Source organism: Pezoporus wallicus, unplaced genomic scaffold (assembly GCF_028554395.1).
Source record: "Pezoporus wallicus isolate ANWC-B61680 ecotype Strahan unplaced genomic scaffold, APGP_CSIRO_Pwel_v1 contig_3486, whole genome shotgun sequence".
In the NCBI taxonomy this organism is placed as follows: Eukaryota; Metazoa; Chordata; class Aves; order Psittaciformes; family Psittacidae; genus Pezoporus; species Pezoporus wallicus.
In genome coordinates, this window is record NW_026642292.1 from 7,047,546 (window position 1) to 7,074,404 (window position 26,859).

The 26,859-nt window shown below is 37.8% G+C and overlaps 2 protein-coding genes across 2 annotated transcripts in view; both read left to right on the forward strand.

Annotated features, from left to right (window-relative positions):
* SNX6 (sorting nexin 6) overlaps window positions 1-21,028 on the forward strand; it is a 28,819-nt gene extending 7,791 nt beyond the window's left edge. Inside the window, exons 5-14 of the mRNA XM_057428488.1 lie at window positions 589-710; window positions 2,719-2,842; window positions 3,839-3,934; window positions 5,272-5,377; window positions 7,862-7,937; window positions 9,232-9,271; window positions 10,448-10,534; window positions 11,458-11,617; window positions 12,668-12,753; window positions 19,143-21,028. Of these exons, the coding sequence (XP_057284471.1) occupies window positions 589-710; window positions 2,719-2,842; window positions 3,839-3,934; window positions 5,272-5,377; window positions 7,862-7,937; window positions 9,232-9,271; window positions 10,448-10,534; window positions 11,458-11,617; window positions 12,668-12,753; window positions 19,143-19,196 (951 nt within the window). The 3' untranslated portion in view covers window positions 19,197-21,028. The remainder of the gene's footprint in view (window positions 1-588; window positions 711-2,718; window positions 2,843-3,838; window positions 3,935-5,271; window positions 5,378-7,861; window positions 7,938-9,231; window positions 9,272-10,447; window positions 10,535-11,457; window positions 11,618-12,667; window positions 12,754-19,142) is intronic.
* A 200-nt stretch (window positions 21,029-21,228) lies between these two features.
* Window positions 21,229-26,401, forward strand: EAPP (E2F associated phosphoprotein). Its single transcript, XM_057428572.1, has 6 exons — window positions 21,229-21,371; window positions 21,839-22,020; window positions 23,062-23,160; window positions 23,491-23,614; window positions 24,469-24,582; window positions 26,095-26,401. Exons 1-6 carry the CDS (start codon window positions 21,298-21,300, stop codon window positions 26,357-26,359), a joined length of 858 nt encoding a protein of 285 aa, XP_057284555.1. The 5' UTR covers window positions 21,229-21,297; the 3' UTR covers window positions 26,360-26,401.
* The last annotated feature ends 458 nt before the right edge of the window (window positions 26,402-26,859 follow it).

Sequence of the window (26,859 nt, forward strand, 5' to 3'; positions counted from 1 at the left end):
CTTAATATACTGTATTACAAGATTAACATAGAGACTTTCTTAATGTGTGCTTTGTTATTTCAACAGATGTATCTTTAATGTCAACAGTGCTGCAAGAAAGATCTAGTGCCTGCAAACAATATGGAATGGGTTTTTTGGTTTAAAGTTTTGGGGGTTTATAAATGGATGGTGTGGAAACAGTTGTGAATTTATTTTTATTTTTTTCTTTAAACAAGAAATATTCTTACCAAATAAGCTAAACCAAAACCAACTAAAAAAATAATGATTTCAAGGTTTAGTTTGTTGTCATGAGAAAGCTAGGTATCTAGGTATTACTTAGTTTCTCTAATTATTAAACCATTGAAGCCAAGAGTACATTAATAAAGTATTAACTGACACTTTCTTAATCTTCAAGAACACTTGGCCAAAATTGGTATAGTAATGCAGCATGTCTAACTCATGAATGAAGTACTTTATCCATGTATGCTGTAATGAGTGACAAAAAAGAGCGCCATGTATTAAAAAGCTGCAGGCAATCTACAGTTCCTGTACTGAATGGGTGTTGTTTGACTGAGAAGAGCAATTAAAAGAAAATTGATTCAATTCCAGATTCCACCAGCACCACCCAGGCCTGACTTTGATGCCTCAAGGGAGAAATTGCAGAAACTTGGAGAAGGGGAAGGATCGATGACTAAAGAAGAATTCACCAAGATGAAACAAGAACTGGAGGCGTATGTAAACTTGATTACTACTTTATTCTCTTTTTTCCTGTATCTCTCAATTTTTAATGCTGTCTGCTATTTCATATTTCTGATTTTACTATAATGGTTCTCTGTGAGTTATAGGCTTGAGAATCCAGTTGCTACGTAACCAGGGTTATCTTAGTGATCATGATCAGAGCCATTAGGAAAATTGTAGAAATTTCATGGAAGATCTTCTGAAGCAAGAAAAAAAAATCAGGCTATTCTTGAGCATTCTTTTATAAGAAAAAGGCTAGTTAGATCCCTTTCTTCACAGAATATATGCAAAGGGAGGAGGTAACCTCTGTCTTAGTTCTGGTGTTCCACAGTTTATAAGCAGAGTGAGACTTTAAGGTTTATACATGTAGTGACTGAAGTAGGGAGTTTTGGATGCAGTTGGTACTGTAAATGTGGATGCCAACTTTCTATTCCCCAAGAAATATGAAGATTACTGGAAAATACTTTTTTTTTTTTTTTTGTCTTCTGGCACTCCCTTTTTCTTTCTTTCTTTTTTTTTTTTCTTCTCTTGGACAAGGAGAATGTACTTCCTGAAAATAGTATTTTCCTTTACTGTGAATTTAATGTGTATTGAAATACCAGCTCTAATGCTTTTTGTTTCATTCTGAGTTACACAGTGAAGTTTCTCCTTGCTTCATCCACTTTCCTTATCATGCATTCACTTCTTTGATCTTTTTCCTGTCATTGGTTTCAGTTTTCAAGTGTATATTTACACTGCTTCTAGACTACTATCAAGAGCTCTGAATTGGCAAGAAAAGTACATAGAACTCTTAGAACTGCTGCTTTCTCTCCAAACTCCAGCTGCTGTGAGCAAATGTCTTAAAAAGCTCTGTTACTAGTGTTATATACACAACATAATTTATAGCAGAGTAGATATACACTTCATATGCAGAAAACTGGAAATTAGCAAAACACTATAGATTTTAAAGAATCTGTGGTTTTCCAGCGGCCCTGATCATGATTCTCTTGTGGTCTGGTTAGGGGTTGGATAACACAGAAAACTTTGGGTTTCTTCTACTGCCACCTCCATCCTCTGCATCCTCCTTTTTTGTCTTCACTGAATGACTACTACTCTCACTGAGATCAAACATCTCCCAACACTGGCCCTGCTGGTTTGCTGGTATGTAAATCTTAACCTCCTTGCACATAGTGGAAGCAAAAGTGTTAATTATCATTTCACCGTTTGACCTCAGAATGGGGAAAGAAGCCCCTTCCTCATTTCTAGACAGGTTCTATCTTACTGAATTTCCAAAGCAAAATGAATTCTAGCAAACTTGTATTGATAAGAAAGCCTTCCCATTAAATTACAAATGCTTTAATCTTGAGTTGGCTCAGCTGGGCAACTATGTGATTGTCATGGTTAAATGTGATTCCCCCCTTTTTTTTTTTTTGGTTGTACCTGCCAAATGCAATACTTAATTTCGCTTTTAGAACCACTATGAAGCAAGACATTCATGTAAGCTTTGTCCCCAAAGGCTAGGTGCTTTAACATGGAATGAAAGACTTCCATCTAAACAGCTAACAAAACTACAAGAACACTTAAATAAGTAAGGAGGGTGCAAATAGGCAAGGGGATGGAGATGGGGAGGAAGGAATTTGCACATCAGATATATTGTGCCTAGTGACTGTAATCTGTATTTCAGTTTTTTTTTTGTTTGTTTTGGGGAGTTGGGGAAAGGACCATCAAACAAGGTTACACTTTCAGCAAACGTATGTTAGCTAGCCCTGAAAATCAGAATGCGTTTGTTGCGCCTTCATTAAAAGCCTCTCTGTAATGTGTTCAGGCTTCTGATTTCCCACTAGTATTAACATTGTACTATTTATTTATGCATATATCAAATACTGGAGTGATAACCTCTACAACATCAGCTTATAATTTTGTAGCCTTACTGAGGATCCTTTAAAGATGCTCACTAGGCTTACCTCAAGCTTAATTGCTTTGTGTTAAATTCTTATGTCTTATCTTGTTTCTTGTTTTCAGTGAGTATTTGGCAATATTCAAGAAGACAGTTGCAATGCATGAAGTATTTTTGTGTCGTGTGGCAGCACATCCTATTTTGAGAAAGGATTTAAATTTCCATGTATTCTTGGAATATAATCAGGATGTGAGTATTGAAAACTGAATTGCTGGGAAGAGAAATCAAGATGTACTTTTATGGTAGGATGGAAAATTGATTAAAAGGGCTTTACCTCCTGGAGTAAATGGCATCAATTCCTTCATTCCAGACATACTTGTATCATAAAAGGTAGAAATTCATTTAGGCTGTATGAGTTCATTTTCCTGCCCCCTGGGGAACCAAATGCACTATGTGCTCTAGCCTCAGCTTCAAAAATACTAATGATAATTCAGTATGTTTTGGGTTGTTTATTTTTTGTGGGGTTGCTAACAAAACTAGAGATGATTTCTAAGGAAATGTTCTGATACGTAGAGCCTTTTTGTTAATTAGGTGAAAATTTATTCCATTTTTTTTTCCTAGATATTGGACTACTGTGGGTATCTGCATGTTACATACTGAATTGCTATCTAATTTTTGAGTTAATGGAGACTTACTGGATTCATGATGACTGGTGTCAGTTAGTGATTGCTTGTATCCCGTGAGCAGTTCTTAGTTGCTTTTTAAAATTGCAGAAATTGGCATTAAATGTTGAAGAAATCATTGGAAAGACTGGCTCAACTGAATACATGCGTAACTTCAAAATATGTTACAGGGCATCCTCTTGTTTCTTGATGTAGAAATGCTTACTGGTTCATGAACTCAGTTTACTTAAATTGGGCAAATTTAGATAGGAAGAGTCCGAGATTGAAACCAACATCTTCAGTGCACTGAGGAGTAAACGCTTTCAGAGAAAGTCAAAGATCTGCCATTTGATCAACACTGTATTACTGATAACTGAAATGTACATCTTGTACATTGGTATTATTTGTAGGTGCTAGAATGTTGCTGGGTTTTATGTTTTTTGTTGCTGTGGGTTGTTTGGGGGGGTTCTGGTGGGTTTGTTGGTATTAATGCAGAGTGTAAGATTATCTGTTTATTATTTTTTTTAAAGCTTCTGTTGCCTTCAGAAAATGATCCAACTTGATAAATGAATTTGTTTTTCAGTTGAGTGTTCGTGGGAAAAATAAGAAAGAGAAACTCGAAGACTTCTTTAAAAATATGGTTAAATCAGCAGATGGTGTCATTGTTTCAGGAGTAAAGGTGATTACTGCTTAATTTGTTGAGATTTAAAATATATTAACTTTGTTGTCCCCTTTTTTTAATGAAGCAGAATTTTACATAGCTACATGAAATGGATTTTTCTAGCAATGTCTAACTTAATTGTTAAGAGGCAGAGTATGGAAAGGAACCTGTAGCCCTGGATGCAAGATAAGTGAGATCTGTCTGAGGGCTTTCAGTACTCTTTCCCCTGATTTATAAAATTAAGTAATTTTTAAATCCATATAAAACTGATAATCTGGCCTGTCATTTTCTATAGTTGGAAAGCTTTCCCAACTGCTGCAGCTCAGAAGTTGCTAAAACAAGTGTGCATTTTACCAGCCTTGTAACATCCTTCTACTGTTTCAAAACTAAGAGTAATGATAAAGCTGGCACTGTTTTTCCCCATAGATACAAGAATATAACTGAGACCAAAAAAAAAAGCCAAAAAAAAGAATTTTAATGAAAATTCTGTTTCATTTTGACTTTTCCAAAAGTAGAAAGATTGGTTTTGTAACAGTCATAAATTCTGCAGAAGATTATTTTGATCTCCTTTCTTCCCAGTGCTAACTTTCATTTTACAAGCCAGTAAGAGAAGCTGAAGTTCCTAGTTGTAAAATCTTGAGTTTTGGAACTGCTGGATAGTTTCTGTAACTGTGAATTATGACTTGGAGGAAAATACAAAGTCCGAATAATCAGGGGCTTTCAAAAGCACATTGTTCAAAGCCCATGTTGTAGGCTATTCCATGGTAATGAGCATCTGTGCTATTTTAGAAATATTATTTATTTTTAAAAATAACTATAAACTAAATATCTCCAATTGTAATACAGAAAATATTAAATTTTACCTCTATTACCAGCTTGAAAGAAATCTCTCATCAAGATCAGCATTCCTGAGCTAGAAGTTCATATTGTCTCTGCTGTGACTTCAGCATCTATGCAACTGGGTGTCTCTCTTTCCCCTGTCCCCCTTCCCCCACCCCCACCCCATTTTTCTAGGTAGATGTCCTTTTATTAAGTACTTGACATTTATTGTATTTTTCTGTCATGAAAGTGGTAGTTAGCAGTTAAACTATTTCCTTCACTTCAGGTTTAGCCATTTAGACCTTTAAGACAATTGGTATGATTTCTTACTGAGTTCTTATTAAATTCTTAATAAAACTTTAGATCCTAACAAACTAAATGAAGAAATCAGTTTACATAAATGGTGTTTCAAGCAGTAAAAATAGATTGCATTTCATGTCACAGCAGCAGCAATATATGCAAATTAACTCTGCAGTTGCTCTGTACAGAGTGAGTGGAATCCTGTTTTTTTTTAAGTTGTTCTTGTTTTTTTGTAGGATGTGGATGACTTCTTTGAACATGAAAGAACATTCCTTGTAGAATATCACAACAGAGTCAAAGATGCCTCTGCCAAATCTGATAAAATGACAAGATCACATAAAAGTGAGTTCTTTCTCCAGGGTGAAAATAACGCTGGTTAAAATGTACAGAAGTGGTTCATGAGGAGTAGTATTTTTTAGGTTTTGGTTTGCATGTAAAAAGTGAATTAATTTCTCCAAATGTAGTCTTCAAAAAGTCTGAAGAAGTTTAACCTGACTTTCAAAGTTTAGCCTTTGTTGTAATAGACTAGATGGGAGTAAGAACAGCCTGATGCAGCACTGAAGATATCTTAATGCTTCATGTTGTCCCTCTGGAAGAGAAACACACTTTCAGTAATAATATTTTTTCAAAGTCTGATTCTTAGTCTTGTATGTGGAGGTCTGCAATATAGCAGTGTGTGTGATTTTACTCACAGGGAAGTTGCTCTTAACTGGATGAGCTTGCATTCATCAGAGGACAATTTCTTGCCACACTAAGCATTGCATTACCTTACTGAGCAACAAATTCCTATTTGGGCTATTAGTTCTAGACCGGGAAGTCAGATTTCCATTTTTCAGCTTTTTAGAATGGAGATGGGAATGTGTACACGCAATAGCTTGATTTGCATAACCCCTTTTCTTATTGAGGCAAGATTTTCCACTTAGCTTCCTGAGCTGAGTGCTAGCTAATGTGATTTCTGGAAGCTCAAGATAGTCCTCTAAAGTGCAGTGCATTTATTTGCAAAAATGGAAAGTCTTTGTTTTAGGATTACTATGTTTGGTTTAGGATTACAGTGGTTTGAGAAGCTTGGAAAGAAGCTGACCTTTATTGCCCTTGACTTTGAGCTTTTAGTGTCAATAAATCAGAATTGAACAACTACTAGATTCCATCTACTTTCTTGAAAGTTGTGTCTGATTCATAGATTCCATCTTTGCTATCAATGGTAACACAGTTCACACAAAACCAGGCTGCAAACCTTTTGTGAGACTTCATTGGTAAGGACTCTAAATGGATAGTGAATGAGACATTAAACAAAGAATTTACAGAGCTCTTCAGATGTTTCTCTTGCTGTTTCTCATTCATGAAGAATGAGTCTTCTGTAACTTTAGTGTTTATGTTAGGAGATGGAGAGAGTCATTTATGGCTTAATGCATTACTAAGGGACCCTGTGTCTTCATTTAGTTCCCACCCAGTGTGGCTTCTGGTGTATTGTTTGCTTTCTTGAAATGAAAACTGAACTTCATTCACGGTAGGTAGGTACCAGACTTCAGGTGGTGAGAGAGTGTTTCATGTTGGTTGTAGAACCAGGAAAATGGTTAGAAATTAGGTTGTAGAGGATGTGATGGGAAAGGATTGATCAAACTCGTGACAAAGCTGCACTGGTTTTCAAGCTCAAATCATCTAGGATGTTTACTGGTAACTTCTATCAAATTGCAAATTGAGAGAAAGGGCCCCTTTAGAAATTCTGGCTAGTGGAGTAGAGCAATGACTGGGAAACCTGTTTTGGAAATGGGCAACCTGTAGTAAAGATGTAGTAAAAAAAAAAACCATGTAAGTATGGAAAACTTATTGACAGAGAGCTGCAGCGCTTGCAAATACTAGCTTCCTATTTCCAGCAGAAAATCTATTTTTGCATTTAAATGGGAGGAATAGAAGGGGAGATTAACGGCTTCCTAATACCATTCTGCACTGTAACCAGCTTCACTGATTCCCTTGGGATCTATGGAGTAATGAATTGGGAGGCAGGAGACCCACTCAATCTGTTAAAGCAAGGTTGTGTTATTTAAAAAAAAAAAAAAATTTTTGCTTGAAGGCATATAAACTTCAAAAATAAGAAGCCAATGTATTTTCCTGTTCATTGCTTGGATCTGTTAACGTTTTCATCATCCACTGAGTTTATACTAAGAGCTTTTCAAAAAAGCTGTCTGTGCAAAGATTTTATGTTTATGATTACTGTATAGTAATACCTCACTAGTCAAGTTATGCAGCTTTCTTTATGAACCCTGCTTCTAATTTCATTGTTTAAAATGCTTTAATGTTATTTCAAACAGTGATCACTTTTTCATGAGGTAAGGGTTTCCTGGAAATGAGGTATGCACTAGAAAGTGTTGTGCATACAGCACTGTATTGTGGTAGTTAGGAATCTGTATTCAGTTTACTGCTCTCAAGCACACAGACTTACTCTTCATTATTGTTGGACAGTGATTATTTTTTTGAATAGTTTTAGACTTCAGATTCAGATTTAAATTCAGACTTTAGCCAATGAGTTTGTCCATCTTCCACCAAAATAAAACCTAACTAAGTTGCACATAAATTTACCCAGGAGGTACTAGTTGTATTAAATACTCCTAAATAAATTACAGACTTCACTATTCAATGGGGGCGCCATGTTTGTTGTGTGAAGTTATTCTTCATAATAAATGACATGATTGGAATTTTACTTCTGCTCTTGTGTTATAGCATGTTCCTTTTAGGAAAATATCTCTGCCTGAAGAAAGAGAGCAACTTCAAAATTTTCAGAGAGAGGAGGAATGAAATAGTAAAACTAGTGCTTACTTGTTTTTCTAGATGTGGCGGATGACTATAATAGAATTGGTTCTTCATTATACGCATTAGGAACACAGGACTCCACAGATATATGCAAGTAAGATATTGTTAATAACTTATGGGGGAATTTGCTAAGTAGCAGTCTAAATGGTGGCCTGCTGGGATCAGTAGTTCTCTTGTTATGAGAAAACTAGAATTTATTATGGTTATATCACATGAAGAGATTTTCTTCTCTAGTATTTTTTTTCTGTGAAGGCTGCTTTAATATTTTTGCTTTACTCTTTGTCTGGAAAAAAATGCTGGTTTTTGCAGTTTGTAGAAAATAACACAGATGAGATGGAAAAGTCCTCATAGAACAAGAAAAAAAAAAAACAACAACTCACCAGATTTTTTTTTTTTCCTAAACGTTTTAAGTGCTTCGACATGTGCAGCAAGAACAGATCTTGGGCTGAGTACACTGACTTTTGTGGGTGTTTCCTGCACCAACATCTTGAAAAATAGTTTTGCTGTTCTGGCAACTTTACTGCAACTTTCTTGGAAAAGAAAGGGATCTACACAGATCAGTAGAACTCTAAAAATAGAAGAGGGTCTCTATGTACAGATGTTCGTCCTTTTATCTCTCAGTGGTTTACCCGAGTATGAACTTTGAACATTTATCTGAAAGTAAAATTTGGTTCACTAGCTTAAAGATGCTGATGCTTGTGAATGTATATTTTTAGTAGAGTCAGTGTGATGACAGGAGATTGGTATGAAAGGTGTCTAACTTATTTTCAGTAATTTACCTGAATTACCATGATACAGTTCCAGATCTGGTGATAGCTTACATACCAATTACTTTGATGGCAGTACTGAGATTTGATGGGGTCTGTTAGGAATTGTGTCTGACTTGTATTGAAACAGTATGATTTGACTGTAATTGAGTCTGCTGTCACACTGAACCCTTGTATTGTCTCCTGTGATAACGATGTGCCACATTGTTGCTCAGCCTCCCTGAATTCCAAGTTGGGTGTGCGTCATGTTTCCTGCATGCAGAAAAGCACGTTCAAATCTAAGTGAAGGACACTTGATAATAGCATAGGACCATTAACCAGTGTGGTGGTGGTTGGGGTTTCATTTGCAAAAGCATAAAGAATCCCTGAGGAGCTGTGCAATTATTCTTTGGTAAAAAACATCCATCCCTTATGCTTTTTGTCCCTTTTCTTAGTTGTACAATTCCCAGATGTTTGAAGCACTACAATTTGAAACCATTATGTTCTCTGAGTTCTGTGAATTACAATTCTGAGCAGTGCCTTTACAGACTTTATTGCCAGATGCAGGTTATATTTTGAGTTCTAGAAAGTAATTAGGCTGTTGAAATTAATGTTGTAATATAAGCTGTTTCCTTTATGCAGGTTTTTTCTGAAGGTATCAGAGTTATTTGACAAAACAAGGGTATGTACTGTGAAACCTTTTTAGATAAATTTTTTGTGTATGTCCTGCAAGTGGCAGGACATCTTGTGTCAACTAGACGTTAATATGTGGATGTCTTATGGATGCTTCTATATGAAGCATTTAAGCAGTGTGTGGTAGGGAGTGAAAAAGCATAAGATTTCAGTCATACATTTTGTAAGATGATTGGTCTTTAGGACTCTTCAGACTACTGCACTTTCTAAACAGTCTTCCTGTCTTATATGTAATACACTAGTAAAGCTGCTGTTCCTTTAAAATGCTTCAATACTTGTTATTGGTTTCAAAACTTGTTACTGAGTTATCACAGAACTTGCTATGGAACAAAAAGAAAATCAGGAATGTAATCCTTAATCAAAAAATGGTAGTCATGCTGCTTTTTTTTCTGGAGCTAAGATCTGTTTCTGCAGTTTTTTGACTCATAAATACTATTGCTGATGCTCCTAACTAGATTTTCAAATATCTTATTTATTTTGCCTTATTTGCTTGGCTTAGTAGAGCAGGAGATGCATGCCATGTATCAGGAAGACTTTCAAATAAAGAAATGTGTGCATTTCCTACACACAAGCAATTGTACCTGTATAAGTACATACTTTAAAGAAAATGAAGTTAACAGAATTATTTGCTTTGACCTAAAATGTTGCCTTTTTGATTAAAAATGTACTTGCAGACTCTGTTTCTAAATTCATAGAAATGTGTTTCAAATAAAAGCAAATAAATGGTCCAAGAGACCAATGAACTTAATACACACAGTTACACAACTAGTCTGCAAAGGTGCCTTAAAAATTTGTTTTCCTTTGATCTCAAAAACAACACAACTTCTTGTGCAACTCTTTGTACTAGGTAAGGTTTTTGTTTCTCTGCTGTCTTTCTAGTATTTGATATGTACAGTTGAAATTTGGAGGAAAGCATTCATTAAAATAGCCAGTTGTCAATTACTGCTTGTATGGTTGTTTTTTGCTTACATTTTAATACAAAATCATAATACTGCCTCTCATGATGCATTTTTTTAAGTACTCTGTCACAAATGCATCATCTTGGTTTTTGAAAAAGATAAACATAAAATATACAATAATACATGACAGATTATTTACATCATACAGGTGAATACCCAAGGTCTGGATGTTTTTAAATTGATGCTTTTACTTGTTGTTTTTCCAGAAAATAGAGGCCCGGGTATCTGCTGATGAAGACCTTAAACTTTCTGATCTTCTGAAATACTACCTAAGGGAATCTCAAGCCGCTAAGGTGAATTTATGGGCTTTTGTTCAGTGCAATAGTATTTACTTAAAAAAAAAAAAAAGGGGGAGGGGGTAGAGATAAGGGATCATCCTGAGAAATACACAGTAGGTAGGTTAAAATGCTACCACCACTAGCCTGCAATTTATCCCTCAAGTGTAAAACCTGGATCTGTGTTGTATATAAGGAGTAACAATGCATTTGCTGACTGTGGGACCACTTGGAACTGTGTGATCCACTTATCAATGCCAAATTGTGCAGTATAATTAAAAACAATGGAAGAGCTGTTGGTGAATTTTTCATGTGTTTGCTGCTTGTAGACTGTAAGCAATTTATTTTTTTTTTTAATATTAAAAGTGGATGTTCCAGATGATGTGCAAGTGCTGATACAAAAACACATGGGCCAAAATTGATATTCTGTACCTACATAAAATTTGATTCTTAATGCTATTTGATGTAAGGTAATTGAGTAATATGACAGAATTAGGAAGCATTTGACAGAAAATTTGTGTAGTTGGAAGATCACAGCAGTAACTGTTGCACAAAAAATGCTACTGCTATTTCTTGGGCCCTGTGTATATTTCAAATACATAATCTAAATGTAGTTGGTTTCTAATCTAAGAAGCTGTGAAATTTCCCGTGATTGGCCTTTCTTAGGCTCTTTGGGGTATCATCTAAGCCATCTGTTGCTAGCCTCTGTCAGGCAAGATGTAGACCAAACAATGTTGCATGTCTCATTTGGTATGGACATTGCTGTGACTTGCAGGATAAAATAAAGTGAATGCAGGTAATTCACTAGGAGCTGAAATACAGCAAGAAAGACTAAAATTAATCTGGTATTTTCATATATATATATATTCAGTATATACTAAAAATCCTTGGGTAGATTCTTGTAAACTCTATATAACCTTTATGTGCTTTTTTTTTTGTAGGATCTCTTATATAGAAGATCTAGGTCACTAGTGGATTATGAAAATGCTAATAAGGCATTGGATAAAGCAAGGGCAAAAAATAAAGATGTACTGCAAGCTGAAACTACTCAGCAAATATGCTGTCAGAAATTTGAGAAAATTTCTGAATCTGCAAAGCAAGGTACTCGGTGGTCTTTGATTGTATGTCACTAGTTGAAAATTAACAGATTTTAGAATATGGTTAGTGAGAATAAATTGTTGTTCTGTTTCCTAAGCAGAGCTATTATCTTTCAGTCAGTATTTGCTTATTTTAGGAAGGTGAAATAATGCTTTCCTTTGGCTCCTCATAGCACCATTAGGCAGAGCAAAGTCTAGGTGTAGATTATTTATTAACCACTTTTTTAATTTATTTTTGTAGTATTTATGCATGGGATAGGATACAAAATGGTAATTGCTAGCAGTAATGGCAAACCTCATCTTTTAATGTATGGTTGAAATTCCCGTTTTGGTTTTATGCATTCTACTGCGAAGGCAGCAGTCTGTCACAGAGATGATACTACATACATGATAAAATGCTACTACATGATAAAAAAGGGAGAGACATGAAATGAGATTTCACTGAAGTTGCAGATTTACAGTGGCTCTAGAGAAAAGGAACCTTATTTACGTGTTGCCCTTTTCCTGAGAACTTATTCTTTTCTTTTTTTTAGGTTGAAATTGTTTTGAATTAGTGGTCATCTAGCTCATTAATTGTGGCAGGTTTGTTAAAGGCTTAAACACCATGCTGTTCTGTTTTTATCATTTAAGTGGTGTTTGACCCTGTAAGTCTGACTAATGATTCCTATAAATGAGACAGTGGAGAATGAGTGATCCTGTTAACCACAAAAGTGTATGCATAAGGCATACGTGCTAATTTTAGCTTAGTGTCTTCCCTAAAGACTTTTACATAAAGCCTTGGAAGAACAATGCACATGGAATAAGAGAATGAAATGTTTAAAAGCACCCACATTACAGTCTTCTGTCAAAAGAGCTTTGTGTCCACAAAAGGTTAGCTGGAGATGAGGAACTGCAACGATGATTTGCTTTCATCCAACAATATAGCAATATCTTTAGCTTGGTTTTTTCCCCTGTTGTTTCTCTCACCCTTTATTTATCCATCCTGAAGAAAGTCTGTCAGCAGTTCAGGGCACTAGCACAATACTGTTAATGAATACATTTTTATTTTCTACAGAACTGATAGACTTTAAGACAAGAAGAGTTGCAGCATTCAGAAAAAATCTGGTGGAACTAGCAGAACTGGAATTAAAGCATGCTAAGGTAATTGTGATCTTTTTTGGCCAGTACTTAAATTGATTTTAAATATTAAATGCTTGGATAACCAAAATGATTACATTTATTGTGTGATATGCACTTCACTTTCAGGAAGAGGAATTCAAAGTTAGGCACCATCCAGAAAGGTGGAGGAGTATTCTTGAATAAGGGGGGTGGTGGGGAAGTACGTAGGTGAAATATCTCAGAGGGACTGGTGTGCTTGAGGTGCCTTTGGAAGACTCATCTCCTTGAAGACAGTTTTGGTTTCAGTTTTATGTTTCTCTAGCTGTTTTGATACTTATAGAGGCAAAGTTTGAATACCCGCCTATTTTTAAAACCCCATCTTGCCCATTTTACTGTGAGATAAGAAGTGGTTTCTGCTGTTATCCAGATGTTGGGGACTTGGTGCATAGGATAGCCTAACTATTAAGTATTGAGATCACACAGGAAATACCTGAAGTCAGATCAGTGTTACTCTGGTTTTTAAACCTTTTTGCCTTTAAACTATAAAATGCTAACAAAAGAGGAATGTTGCAGATAGCCTTTTCAGTAAAATAAATTTTTGCAGGAAAAAACTTAAGGGGCATGTACTGTCCTTAAATTTCACAATATATTTGATTCTTCTAATCCATATGAAATTACTGGTTTTGGCTAAATGGGGTTAACTGCTCTGGTTTCATAGACAAGTACAACAGTCTGTTACTTTGACAGTCTTATACCAGGAGGCGGCTTTCTTTTAAAAAGGAAGTTTTTTAGCATTTCTCATTATTATCACAAATCTGAAAGTGTGTTGACTACCAGGCTTTGAATTAACTCAGAATGTATCTGTTAAAAGGACTAGGTAAGAGTGTCTAGTGTTGCTGAGTTAATTTGTTACTGCTTCCCACTCCTTTCAGCAGTGTTGGCAGTGTCATTCTTCGTTCTGCCAAACCCATTGTTTGTAAAATTAATGCACTATATAAAGGGTTCTTTGGGGGACATTTTTTTATCTTTGTAAGTATAAGGTCAGCTTGATGGGATGTTTTGCGGGTAATAATAAGGTTTGGAATACTTTAAACCCTGAGAAAGGAATAATGTGCTATATCAGAAATTCAGCTGTATTTCCCCTACCGTTTTAAAACTTCTCGTAATACTTGGCACTGTTCAGCCTTCCTACTTCTCTGTGTGTAACAGTTCTTTATCCAGCCCTGAGTCTTCCAGAAATCCCCGTGTCTGGTCACGAAGGTACCAGTTACGTGTTTTAGTGAAATTAATAGTCCTAACAGTCATACTTGCAACAGTTTTTATTGATTTGCTGTGTCATGCTTTAATAAGGGAACGAATCCACACCACTTAGGTCTTACTTCAGTTACTGACTCTTCATCATCTCTTGTAACTGACCCTTGCTGAAGTTCCTGTGTGCCCTCAAGGAGAATGTTTTAACAATGTCTCTATCTTCTAAATTATCCTTAAAGAATCACTGTATTAAATTTCTGTACAAGTCAAAATCTTGTAGCAATATTCTCTTGAATTTTGACAGCCAATAACTGTGGAAGGCAGAGGGAAAATGATTAGTTTCTGTAGCTTTTAACTTCCTTGATGCATGCTTCCTGATGTCCTTAGTTTACCTGGAAGAGCTTGAACTTTTTTTTAGCCATTCTTCATTTGTCACCACAATCCATGTTTAAGATGGAGGTCTTTAGATAGTCTGTCCTGTCTCAGTCTGCAACTGTTAGTAAATTTACTAACAAGGAGTATATAAGGCTATATTAGAAGTTTTGAACTGTAGTCCTGGTTTTGAAGGTGAACTTTTTCTTTTTACTGAACCTTTTCACCTACTTTGTTATGGAGCGCTGTAAGATTCACTAGACGGTTTTGAGTATTTAAAGGATTTGGACTAAAAGTGATGCTTTTTGAAATGTTAACAAATGTTGAATGAAAAGATATTTTGTTTCTCACTAAGTTTGAAAGTTCTGTTTTCCAAGCCTGTGTTTCATATTTATTCAAGGCAAGCTACTACAGGTAGATCACTTTGGTTGCTGTGCTTTTGTTTCTGCAGATTCTGAGTTGGATTATTACAGAATTTACAAGTGCAATAGATCATATTTTTCAATTTTATATAATGGGAAATTTTATTATTAACACTATAACCAGTGTATTTGAGCACAGTCTTACGGATGGGTTTTTATTATTCAGTACAGAGTATTGAAGGATAAAATGGTTTGACGGAGACTTTCTGAGGTAGTTCCGTGAAAGGAACAGAGAAGATATGAAAAGACTCGTGGGTTATTTTGAGGTAGCATTGTGCCCTGATGTGTGAAGAACAGTGTTAGGGGAATATGAACGTTTCTCCTTGTCCCAGAGAGGATGTTTTTATAGTTGTTGCAGTGCAAATCATGAATAGTGCTCCCTCTGAAAAGAAGACAAGTGACCCTGGTTTTGGCTGGGCTAAGCTGGGGTGTTTGTAGACACCCAGTTACTCTTGCAGTAGAGTCAAAAGAGGGCTGGTAGAAGCAAAAAGAAAGCTGCTTTTTCATGTAGGTAATAAATTAAGGCAGTCAAATTAAAAGCTCCCTGCTTTTAAGGTTCTGGACAAAAGACTTTGCTTGATGCTGTGGCAGTCCCTGTCTTCATGCTTATGCAGCTACAGGAGGCAGGTGAAATTTAGCAACCCCAAACTGGGAAGTGCTTGTCTTTTCAACGGCATGTGAAGCACAGCACTCCCAGGCTTTGCAGCATTATCTGTTACTCAGGTGTAAGTGCGCTTTCCAGCAAAAATTCTAACTGGTGAGCAGGGGCTGGGGGCAACAGATAACACTGCTGCAGGTTTTCACTTCAAGTCTTCTATTGTGGTGTTTTGTTGTTTTTTTTTTTTTTTTTTTTTTGCTGGAACAAGTACCTCCAGACTAGATGTCATGCAGAGGCATCTGTCTCTGAAGCAGTCTAGCTTCTGGACTTGGAGTTGCCTAGCACAGAAAGCATGGAGGTCAAATCTGATGCACCAGTGGGTGCTGGAACTCACCTGAGAGGCTGTCTTTGGGAAGAACTCAAATCACAGCGAAGGCTGCTACATGATTTACTGTTAAAAGTTATTTGCTCTGTGCAGAAAGAACATAAATCCCAAAATGGAGATAGCTGCACCAAAAAACTCAGAATGACCAGAGTATTGGCAGAAGGTTCAGAGACACAGCTTGCATACCCTGAGCTGTGTCTGGCTGTATGGCTGTAAAAGACTGGAAGGTGATAGGGAAATCAAACTGTGTTAGTAAATCAAGGACACTGTATATCCAAATACTAAGCACACACTCTCTGCCTAGTTACGTTTATAACACTTCCTTATAAAATACTTGCTAATATCTTCTTGTCCTTTCCCGATTGCAGCTCCAGCCTTTTGAAAAAGCTAGACTGTGGGTTGACATTGCTTTAAGTTGATGCAAGTGCAGACTGCTGCCAGGAAGGATGATGATGATGCATAACTCTGTTCCTTTCACTTATGCTGGCACTATTATGTTTGCAGCTGTGTTGTAAGATGGAGCTAAAAGTTGCTCTGTTTTTTTCTGAGCTTTACTTTCAGCTTTGTTTTCACAGCATCCCTTGTGTCAGAACACACAGTTTTGGCTGGGAGGGTCTGGGATTAAAAGACGGCTGCCTTCTTAGCAGCAGCATGTACCCTAGATTTACTTAAAATAGCTGTCAGACTGCAGCTTCAGGTTCTGCTTGGTCTCTGACCTGTACTAAACAGATCGATGTTTCTTTTTCTATGGCTGATCTGTCTGATTATCCCCCTAGGTAGTGTTTAGCTTCTGTTTTACTAGCTCTGTGTTTCTTTGTGGCTTCCTGCAGCTGTAGCTAATGTAAGACATGATTAAGTGTTTTGATATTTAGTGCAAAAGCTGCATTTAAACCTATTCAGTATTTTAAATGGATTTTGTGGAAATCCTGTGTTGGACTTCATGCTCAAGAAGGGAGGTTTGATAGTTGGTGAAACTGCTAAGGCTATAATCATATACTTAAAAGCATTTGTAGCCATGGCTATACTTTTAGAATCTTTTGACATATGAATTGGAACTGAGTAAAATAGCCAGTTCCCTCAAATAAAAAATTCTCTTTCCACAAATATTAGTATATGTGCTCTTGCCTTTGTGGGTTTTTTTTGGAAAAAGAATTAGTTGTGCTATACTTGCAACAGATGTCTGTTTGGAACTGACAGAAGAATAGAGTAAGCAAAATCCAATGCCAAGGGATTTGGTTGTATGCTTTGTCAGTAATTCTTTCTTTCTAGCAAAGAATGTTTCTGTCACAATGGTTTTGCCAGTAACTGTAATATGTAGAGCGTAGGAGACTGAGTTGGCAAGAAAGGTTGTTCTGAGTCTGAATTGGTAGGACTTTCTCGAGCTATGTGATGTAAGTCAAGAATATCAGATTCTGCAGCCAGAAAGTGTAATAGCTCACAGCCTCTATTTTCCTTGATTTATTTTAATTTAAAGAAGGCTGTTCTTGTGAACTTTGTTCATTTGGTCTAATCAAGAGGAATGATGTGCCTGTTTGGAAAATTCCAGTAGACTGGCTGGTTGAGTCTAGAAATTACTGCTGTGTAAAGGATGTCCTGGTACTGTCTTTTCTTCAGGGTGCTATGTAGTGGTCTGTGAACTGCAAATATACTTCCTGCTGCTGCTGAGCTATAAAGAGGTGGCCAAAAGATCACTGTCATGCTTTTGTTATAGATAACTTGTGCGTAGTCCACAGGTGTACTTCAGACTGAGGTATTTCATTTGAAGACTGAAGACTTCAGACTGAAGTATTCCTTTTTATTCATTACAGCCAGTAATCAGCTTCAGTAACAGAGGCCTTAGATTTATGCATCCTCTACACAACAAAGATGGGCCACCAAGTCCCCATGCATTTCACATACATGGAACTTGTTCATCTCTCAGAAGCTGTTGAAACCATAACTGAAACTGATGTCTTCTGGATAAGACCAAAAAGGATTCAGTAGGCACAACTGGGAATCTTCTGCTTTGAAGCCTTTAATTTAGTTAATTGCTTAATCTGGATTATAGGAACCTTAATGGGGAATTGAATTACTATTTCTTACCTTTCGGGCTGAGGGACAAGTGTCCTTCAGTACCACAGGTCATTTGGAATGCTTTCAGCTGAAAAAGTAAGAATGACAAATTCTTTAGTACTTGCGTAGACTGTTTATCAAGGCCTTGCAAATCACAGCTACTGATACTGTTTAATGACATGCTTTTGTCTGTTTGAAGTTTCAGATCCAAAGACTTTTTAGAAGGAAGCCGTTTCTCCTGTGTACATAACTGGGCTGTTATCATAGCTGTACTGTTCATTCAGACTGTTTTGTTCCTGCATTTTATCTGAACCTGATAGGGATTACTCTTCATGCTGTCAACAGCCCAGCACTGTTGCTTACATAGAGCTTTCAGATTTGGGAACCAGTCTGATACAGCTATTTCATAAAGTTATCTAAGCATAAATGAATGCATGAAACAATGTGAATACCGGGGTGGGGGTGTGTGCTTTTTTTTTTTTTTTTTGGCAGGTTTTTTTGTCTGGTTGATTTGGTTTTGGGTTGGGGGGGGTGGGGTGGGTAGTTGATTGTTTCCTGGAAAATAAATCCTGGCTTACTTGTCAATCACATATGCTTAATCAACAAGGGTATCTTTTTACGCGTCAGTTCTGTAAATTCATTCATAAATCTGAAGTCAGCCTGTATGTTTTTATGGTAGAATCAGAATGCTTTAAATAAGGTTAAAAATTGACCTACAGGTGTCTGAAAAAAAGGGGCAGAGCTTGGCCTTAGTGATAAAGCTTAGTTAATGTTGTGATAATCGCTTCGGGAGCCTTGGCTCTAATGGCTAAACTCAACTTTGGCTAAATCACCTGGCTGAGCACGTAGATCAGTCTGTCTTTAAACAAGTCCTTGTCTTGAACAGACCTATGAGCTTAGATGGATCCTCTCCTAGTGAGGAGATCCAGAGTGCTGTGAATTGGTTAATGCTTCTTGGTGAATTCATATGAAGACTTCCGCTTTGGGAATAATATTCAAGTAACAGAGTAATGGCAATACTATGTAAAACATGAAGATTTTGTAACTTTGAACTTTATTGCTCAGAGTGTTCCGTAGTTACTAGTTTTTGTGATCAGACTAGATCTTCAGGAAGAAACATGGAAATGCTTATTTTTGAATCTTAAATTGGCTCCATTTAATTCCAAGGCACAATGCTTCTATGTTCCAAAAACTGTTTAAGATAAAAGTTCCCTGCACAAATATCTCTACATAAGCTTAATGCCCATCAGTTCTCCTTTAGTGGTGTCATTGCTATTTGAAAACCATCTTCTTTTGTCACAAGTGTAAAAAAAGTAGGGAACTGTGGTCATGTTTTCCTTTATTTTTACAGGGTAACTTACAGCTGCTGCAGAGCTGCCTTGCTGTGTTAAATGGTGACACATAAGCTACGCTCCGTCCTCCCACTGACAAGGGCTGCCCTCCTCTGGATTTTGTTTTCATGACTTTAAATAGGCACTTACAGTTCCTTGGAGAAACATTTGACAAAGTGCATATAAAGCAAGCTCCTCCTTTCAGAAGAATTAAAACAAACACCTGAAAGTAGCTCCAGACTATATGAAGCAACAGCATACTTGTTATACATACATATTCATGTTTATTTAATCATTATATGCTTTCATTGTTCAGAAACCAAATGCTCGTTTTTTTGTGAAAACAGCCAATATAATTATGTTCATGTTATGAATACTATGATACAGCTGCCAATCTTATTTACCTTTGTAAGTACTTTCTGAAGTTAACCATTTGAAACACATTGTTCAAATGGCCTAAATATTACCATTAGATATTTGAATATTGTTACTATAATGGCATTGTATACACTGTCTTAGTTTGTTTGTTGTTTTTTTTTCCATGTACTGATATCAAGAAACTTAATCTTTTTTTCAATTGTGAACATTTCTTAGAAATTTTGGAGAACTTTGTGTAACCTTTGTAACTATGATTTAAAAAGAAAAGCAAATGCGTTAGTATGTTTGCCTTAACTTGTAGACTAATCCAATTATTGTAAAATAAACCATGAAATCAATGATTTTTCTAAAATTATGCAGACATTGTATCATCTGTAAGCTTAATATTTTCTAGTAAATCAGATTAATTTAATTAGCTTTTTCTCTGTTCACCCTGTAAAACCATTGAGCAAGTATTGGATTGGTCTGGCACTACTCGCCCAGTAATTTCTCACTTGCATTCTCAGGTTTATCTGTTTGTCTGTGACTTTCCTATCCAGTGTACTTAAAATTGTTTCGAGCTTGGTGGCTGACTGTAATTTCTTTCGCAGAATTTCTTTGGCTTTTCAGAGAACTTCTTGGGTTTCTTTCCAGAAAGGGGAAATAAAGTAGCAGAAAGGAGTTCAGAAAATGGGTTAAGATATTGATGAAAGGTAATACTGCCGCACTTTGGTACAGGTAAGGAGCTTTGCTTCAGAACAGAAGTGAAGGTATCCAGTAAACGAGTGCCTGGAAAAGATCTCATTCTGCTAACTGGACTTAAAGCTATCAATCTGGTTTTTATCTGTTGTATTGCTTTGTCTCTCTTAGTTGAACCATGAAACTTTTCCAAGAGGTGCTGTTCTGCAGTGTAATTTCAGGATGTTGTAAAATTAGGCTTTACTTAATGAATTGCTCTTCACAGTGGTATTCCTGCTTCATATGGGTTTGTAGACCTTCTATGGAGCAGCAGAATTTTGGGTGAATGGGATGTTTGGAGGTGCAGATCTGTGTAAGTCAATGTCTCTGTGATTACAGACTCCCTGTACTCCCGCACAGAGGTGTGTGGTTTGGGGTTGTGTTGCTTTTTTTCCTGAACAGGGTGAACTGCACAGTGTAGTACGCTTATTACCCTGCTGCCTTGCGCATCGGAGAGTTTCAGAGGCAGAGACATTTCTTAGCTGAACATGCTGTTTGCCTTGTGCGTCGAGTTGTGTACGCATAGCCTCAGACTTTGATTACCAGTGCCCAACAGCTATTAACAACTCACCTGCTATATATAATGTTTTCCAGCAGTTGCTACTACACTAATACTGTGCTGTTCATCTTCCAAATATAACAGATATAATTCCTAAGGAACTCATCTATAAATAGACTATATAAGGGACAAAGATTACAATGTACATACAGTTAACAAAATTGTAAATATTTTAATTAGGATGTGGGAACAGTTTTTAGATTAGTCCTCGTTGTTCAGTGTGACTGGCTCATTAAATCTTTTTCAAGCCTCTTGGTATCGGGTGTGTCTCTTAAACCCCGCCTCTGTAACTGGAGAAACGGACTTAAAACGCGGCCCGGGGCTGTGCAGCTCCAAAAGGAAGCGCCCCCCTGGGCCGGGAGGAGCAGCCCGGCTAGCTCCGTGGCTGGCTGGTAGCCGCTGCGGCCGACCCGCGGGACGATGCCGGTGCGGGCGGAGCTGGGCCGCCGGAAGGTGGCAGAGGCCCCGGAAGGGGCCGGGCCGGGCCTGGCTTCAGCGGTGAGCTGGTAGTGGTTGCCGCCATGAGCTGCCTGCGGGAGGAGGATGACCCGTACCTGGTGGAGGAGCCCAGCGACGAGGAGCGAGCGCTCAGCAGGTGTGGGCCGCCCCCCGCTTTCTTTCGCTCCCCGCTGTCGCCTGGAGTCTCCTGGCGGGGGTGTGGGGAGCGGCCGCGGGCCCGGCGGGGTGGCAGGCCCGAGCGCTGCGGTGCGCGGTGGGGCCGCCCGTGGGTCGCGGCAGGATCGATCACCGCAACGATCCCGCCGCGGTTGTCTTCCCTGAACCCGGTGTGTTTACACCTGTAACCGTGCAACCTTCAGTGTGTAAACAGCTCTCTGCTCCGACGCGGGACCGCGCTGACCGGAGCCTCAGAGGCAGCCTGGCAGGCCGCAGCCTGAAGCTCTTTTGCATCAAAACTAGTAATAGAATATTGTAATAATATATTTCTTATAAACACATGGCGCTTCCCAGTGCAGGCACACAGTTCAGGTGTTCGTTCTCTGTGTGACTCGGTGTTGTAAGCTGTTTGTAATAATTTGGTGTGTAACCCTTACATATCTGTAGCTCAGAGGATGAGGTGGATGTGCTCTTACACGGCACTCCTGACCAGAAGCGGAAGCTGATACGGGAGTGCCTCACTGGGGAGAGCGAGTCCTCCAGTGACGATGAGTTCCAAAAGGAGATGGAAGCGGAACTGAACACCACCATGAGGACTATGGAAGGCAAATGGCAATTGCCAGAAATGGGTAAATCATGCTTAACATCCACTTGCACGTGAAATTGTCAGTTGAGTGGTGTCTGTTTAAGGTGGGCGCACTTAAGGCGTGAAGTTAATTCTTGTAGCTGAAGGGTGGGGTTGAGGGGGTGGTGGCAGCTAAGTGCTATATGAAGCCTACAGAAAAGCCTTAAAATGGCTGATTGTGTCTGCAGAAGATATTCACCAGGTGCCATTTCAGTGAATTGAATGTTTCCTAGAATGGTTTGGGATGAAAGGAACCTTAAAGACCATCTAATTCCAACCTCTTGCAGTGGGCGAGGACACCTTCCACTAGACCAGGTTGCTCAAAGCCCCAGCCAGCCTGTCCTTGAACACTGCCAGGGATAGGGCAGCCAGAAATTCTCTGATAATGCAATATATAATATCCATTCAGATGATTTATTTTACACTTGCCTTTTCTAGCCAAAATAATATTAAGTCATCATAAAATGCCTGAAGTTTGCACATGTGCTTTAGAAAGATGACTGTTATCTAGAACTTAAAATTATGAAGAATGTTTGTACAGCATTTAGATTCTGATTCGTCCACCCTTGACTTTAAGTACTTAAGCAAGGCACTCAGGCCAGGATCCTAGCAACTCTAAGCCCTTCTCTTTTAATCAATGGAAAATGTCTGTGAAACAATGTGCCACAGCTGTATTTCTTCCACATGACTGAAGATCTGTGGAGTGTCTGGGACTGCATTGGTTATATGGGGCAAAGGCAGGCATATTTTATGTGGTGTCCTCAATGTCTGAAGGAGTGTACCTCAGGAGAAACTTTCCTTTGAGCTCTACCTGAGGTTCATCTCAGAGTGAGCAGCTTTGCTCCGAGAGAGCACCTGTAAATGAAATGACATAAGCAATGTGGATGATCAGGATGTGGGAGTAAACTGGGAGAGCTATTACTTAATATAACCAGATAAAGCAGAGTACTTCTAGATAGAGTAACTTAAAAATGAAGGTTGGTTCTGGGCTGTATACTTGCTGTCCTTTTGTTGGGTTGTTCTTACCACTTCTCTAATTTCACAGGTACATCCTCCAGTTCTGGGCAGGCTAGACCTGCTGCCACTTCAAAATACTATGATGACATTTACTTCGATTCTGATTCAGAGGATGAAGATAAAACAGGTAAATGACTGAGGAGAGGAGAGAGGAGGACATCTTTACAGTAGCACTCTCGGATGATGTACAGTCCTCTTGAGGCATTAAGGGGCTGTTCCCAAAGGTGGCCTTTTGGGGAGAATTACTAGCCTGTATCATCTCAGTGTGCCTCCTGCAACTTTATGATGCATGTATGCATCCCAGTGTATGTAAGGTGTGTTAATGCTTTGGGGTGAGGAGAATGAGCTAGACCCTTAGATTTATTGCGAGTATGAAAAAAGAAAAACTGGTATTTTGATTACTTAAGTAGAGAATCGTCATATGTCTGAGGGATGTAACATGCACAAATCTTTCCAGTTACACAGGACATCCGGAAAACCAGAAAACATCAGCAACGTCAGATTCTTTCCAATGATGAACTGCTGTACGACCCAGAGGAAGACAGTAGAGACCAAGAGTGGGTAGACTCACAGAGGAGGGGGTAAGAGACCAGAATAAATATTTGAATTGTAGGATGCTTAACATAAGCTGAAAATGTAAATGAAAATGGTTAATATGGAGAAAAAGCTCATGCTGTCAAGTCCATTCAGTGAAAATATTTTTATTTAGAGTTTATAGCAGGTGAAACTTAAAAGCCTGTAAAATTTTTATATGTATGCAATGGAAGTCAAGTCTTCAAAATTACGCAATGTCAAAAGTTGCACTTTTTTAAAACTCGAGACTTCCTAGTTCTGCAAGCCAGATTTGTCAACAGATCTCATCTAAACAACTGTGCAGTGGATGAAAAGGTTGTGAGGTACTTTGCTGAATTAATCTCTGTTCCTGCTAATTGGTTTTAGTTTTAGAAAACTTTTGGTTTTAGTTTTGGAAAACTTTTGATTTTTAGCAAGCTACAAAATGTTCAGATAAAATAGGAACAGCACAAAGCTGCTTTACTGAGGGGTTTTGAAGGGTGAAGTAGAAAATGATTGTTGCAGGAAAAGTAAAATTCTCCACATAAATCTTATGAAAAGGATAATATTAGTATATGTTCCCTGCACTTGAGATACCCACCTTGTTGGAGGAGAGGGTCATTAGGCACAAATTCTTGTGCTGGATGTATTTGTCTCACCAAATGAAATCCTTCCTACAAAGTAAATGAAAAGACTGGTATAGTTTTTCTCTGGTTTATATATTCATGTGCTTTGAGTTACTGACAAAGGTGTCCAGAAGGAGACGAGTATTAATTGATGTATTTTAACATAAAAAAGGCTTGACAGTTGAACTGATATGCCTGACAGCAAGAGCATGTGGTGTCATTTGTTGTCTCTACTTCCTCCTTGCCTGAATTGCTAGGTACCGTAATCAAAGGGTGCCGCAGCAGCAGCAGAAACCTACAGCTGTTCCAAACAGTGATGCTGTTTTGAATTGCCCTGCTTGCATGACAACCTTATGCCTGGACTGCCAGAGGTAATTAATGAATAACAGAGGGTCTTTTTGAAATGTCTTTTTTTTTGGCTGGTAGTATTTTTAGGGTACTTAATTTGATAAATTGATTTTATCAATTCTGTATTACAAGGTGGCACTAATAAAGAGAAGGTACATACATGTGAATCACATTTAGGGATGAATGCTATTTTGTAAGAATTGCAGTTCAACCTGCAACATGGAGATGAGGAAGAACAGGGAAGAACTTCAGCATAGTGGAGAATGTAAACTATTAAAAAAAAATCATGAAGACTAAACAGGCAGTTGAGGCTGAGTTGTTTTGTTTGTTGTTTTTTTTTTTAGTATGTTGCCTTGCTATTTAGATGTGTGAAATTATTCCAGGTTATTTTTGTGTAAAAGTGCCTTGTTTAGGGGAGGACTAAGCAAAATCAAGATAGTGTATTCTAGCTTGGTTTCAGTCTCAGCAGTTGTGGTTTTGAGTATAGTTATATTTTAAAATGCTTGGTAAGCATTTAGGTGAGATTCTTCAGTGTGTTTTGCAGCTCTCCAGTATCTGGCTGCACTGCAAAACTAGTTAGTACTGTGAACGTGTGCTAAGGAGGGGACTCCTGCACTGGGAGAAAATGAGAAACAAATGTGCGATGAGGAGTAAATGCCTCTCATTTACTGAGTATTTTTGGTGATTGAGGATGAAATTCACAGAAGCCTAAAATCATCAAAGTACTGAGTGCTGTTTCTCTCCCCTTTGCTGGCTTTAGGTACTGCTTGACCCTGTTCTACAGTTAAGTATTTCAGTTTGCTAAGCTGGCAGAAAACCATATGGTTTTGGTGTCAGACTGGCCTTTTGTGGGTCTAATAAACTGAAATAACTCAACCCAGCCTTATACAAGCAGTAAAGCCAGCCAAAGTCGAGACAGGATTTCTGCAGCCACCTGTTATGTGGGCTTAGGCTGCTGTAAAACTGCAGCCCGAGGGATGTGGTGTTGAATTGAATTGAACTGCAGCCCTGAATTTTGCTACATACTCCAGTTACAGTTGTTACACTGATGACAGCTGAAACTGTGTTTTATATTTCATTATAGACATGCTATTTTAAGTGTGGTGTGTCAATGCTTATTATTTATAAATAAGGAATCTCAGGCTTGCAAGACATTTTAGGATATTGGTGCCAGTAGTTGAGTCATTTGCACTCACACCTTCATGATCTTTTGCCTACTGTCAGCTACACATAGCAATGCATAATTCTGTGGTATTCTGAATTGTATCAACCATTGTACTCCGGGGTGTTTATTTCATCAATAACCAGTGTGTTTTTTAAAATGCTTTAAAAACGGGACAAATGGTTGCAATTCCATTTTTTTAATGTTTTTTGTAGTTGTTAACGTTTGTTTATAAAATTTCGTGTTTATTCGGTGTTCAGCTCTTTGACATGGTACTTGCTGTATTTAATCCCATTTCCAGTGACGATAACAGATTTCTTGGAAGCAGAGTTTTACCAATGGTATGACTTGCATTTTCTCCCCTTCTCTATAGACATGAATCTTACAAAACACAATACAGAGCCATGTTTGTGATGAACTGCGTTGTTAATAAAGAGGAAATTCTGAAATACAGGAAGAAGTCAAAGAAAAGAAATAAGAAAATGAAGCACAACAAAGAAACTACCTCTCTACAGTCAAATCAAGAAGAGGAGGAAGTGTATCATCCAGTACTGTGTACTGAATGCTCAACTGAAGTGGCAGTAATGGATAAAGATGAAGTTTTTCACTTCTTCAATGTTCTAGCCAGCCACTGCTAATGTGCAAAAGCAGCGGGGGAAAAAAACCCTGCACCTGCTATAAGACTGTGTTAGAAATGCAGGCATATTAGCCTTTTTTAAGTACGATCTCCTAAGTGTACATTTCATTGGAGAACTTCTAAACTTTGTGCAAAGTTAATGAAGGGAATACAGTTCACAGCATGCATTTGAAAGCAGTATTCTTCCACTCTGTCAGGCGGTTGCATCATTGGGGATTCAAAATTTTGTAAATACAATGTAAGTTTTGTATGTTATGATCATTCTCTGTATATATACACTATTCATTAACTCAGCATGTGTTATAACTGCTGCTTAGAATAAATACTGTATAGTAACTGCTTCTCTCTATATTGCTCATTTCTGTGGCACATGGGGAATAACTTTCAGGGTATTTGGCTTCTTTACACTGGTATTCCTGGTAGATCTGCGCACAGGTAGGTTTGATAAGAAATTGTCATATTTGGATTTTTGGCCTATTAAGATCTCAAAAATGGAAACTT

Bases quoted from the DNA above. Each gene is read 5' to 3' on its own strand.
- EAPP (XM_057428572.1), top strand. From the start codon at position 21,298: ATGAGCTGCCTGCGGGAGGAGGATGACCCGTACCTGGTGGAGGAGCCC. The intron at 21,372-21,838 runs GTGTGGGCCGCC...ACATATCTGTAG, and splicing joins GAGGAGCGAGCGCTCAGCAG to CTCAGAGGATGAGGTGGATG. The intron at 22,021-23,061 runs GTAAATCATGCT...CTAATTTCACAG, and splicing joins ATGGCAATTGCCAGAAATGG to GTACATCCTCCAGTTCTGGG.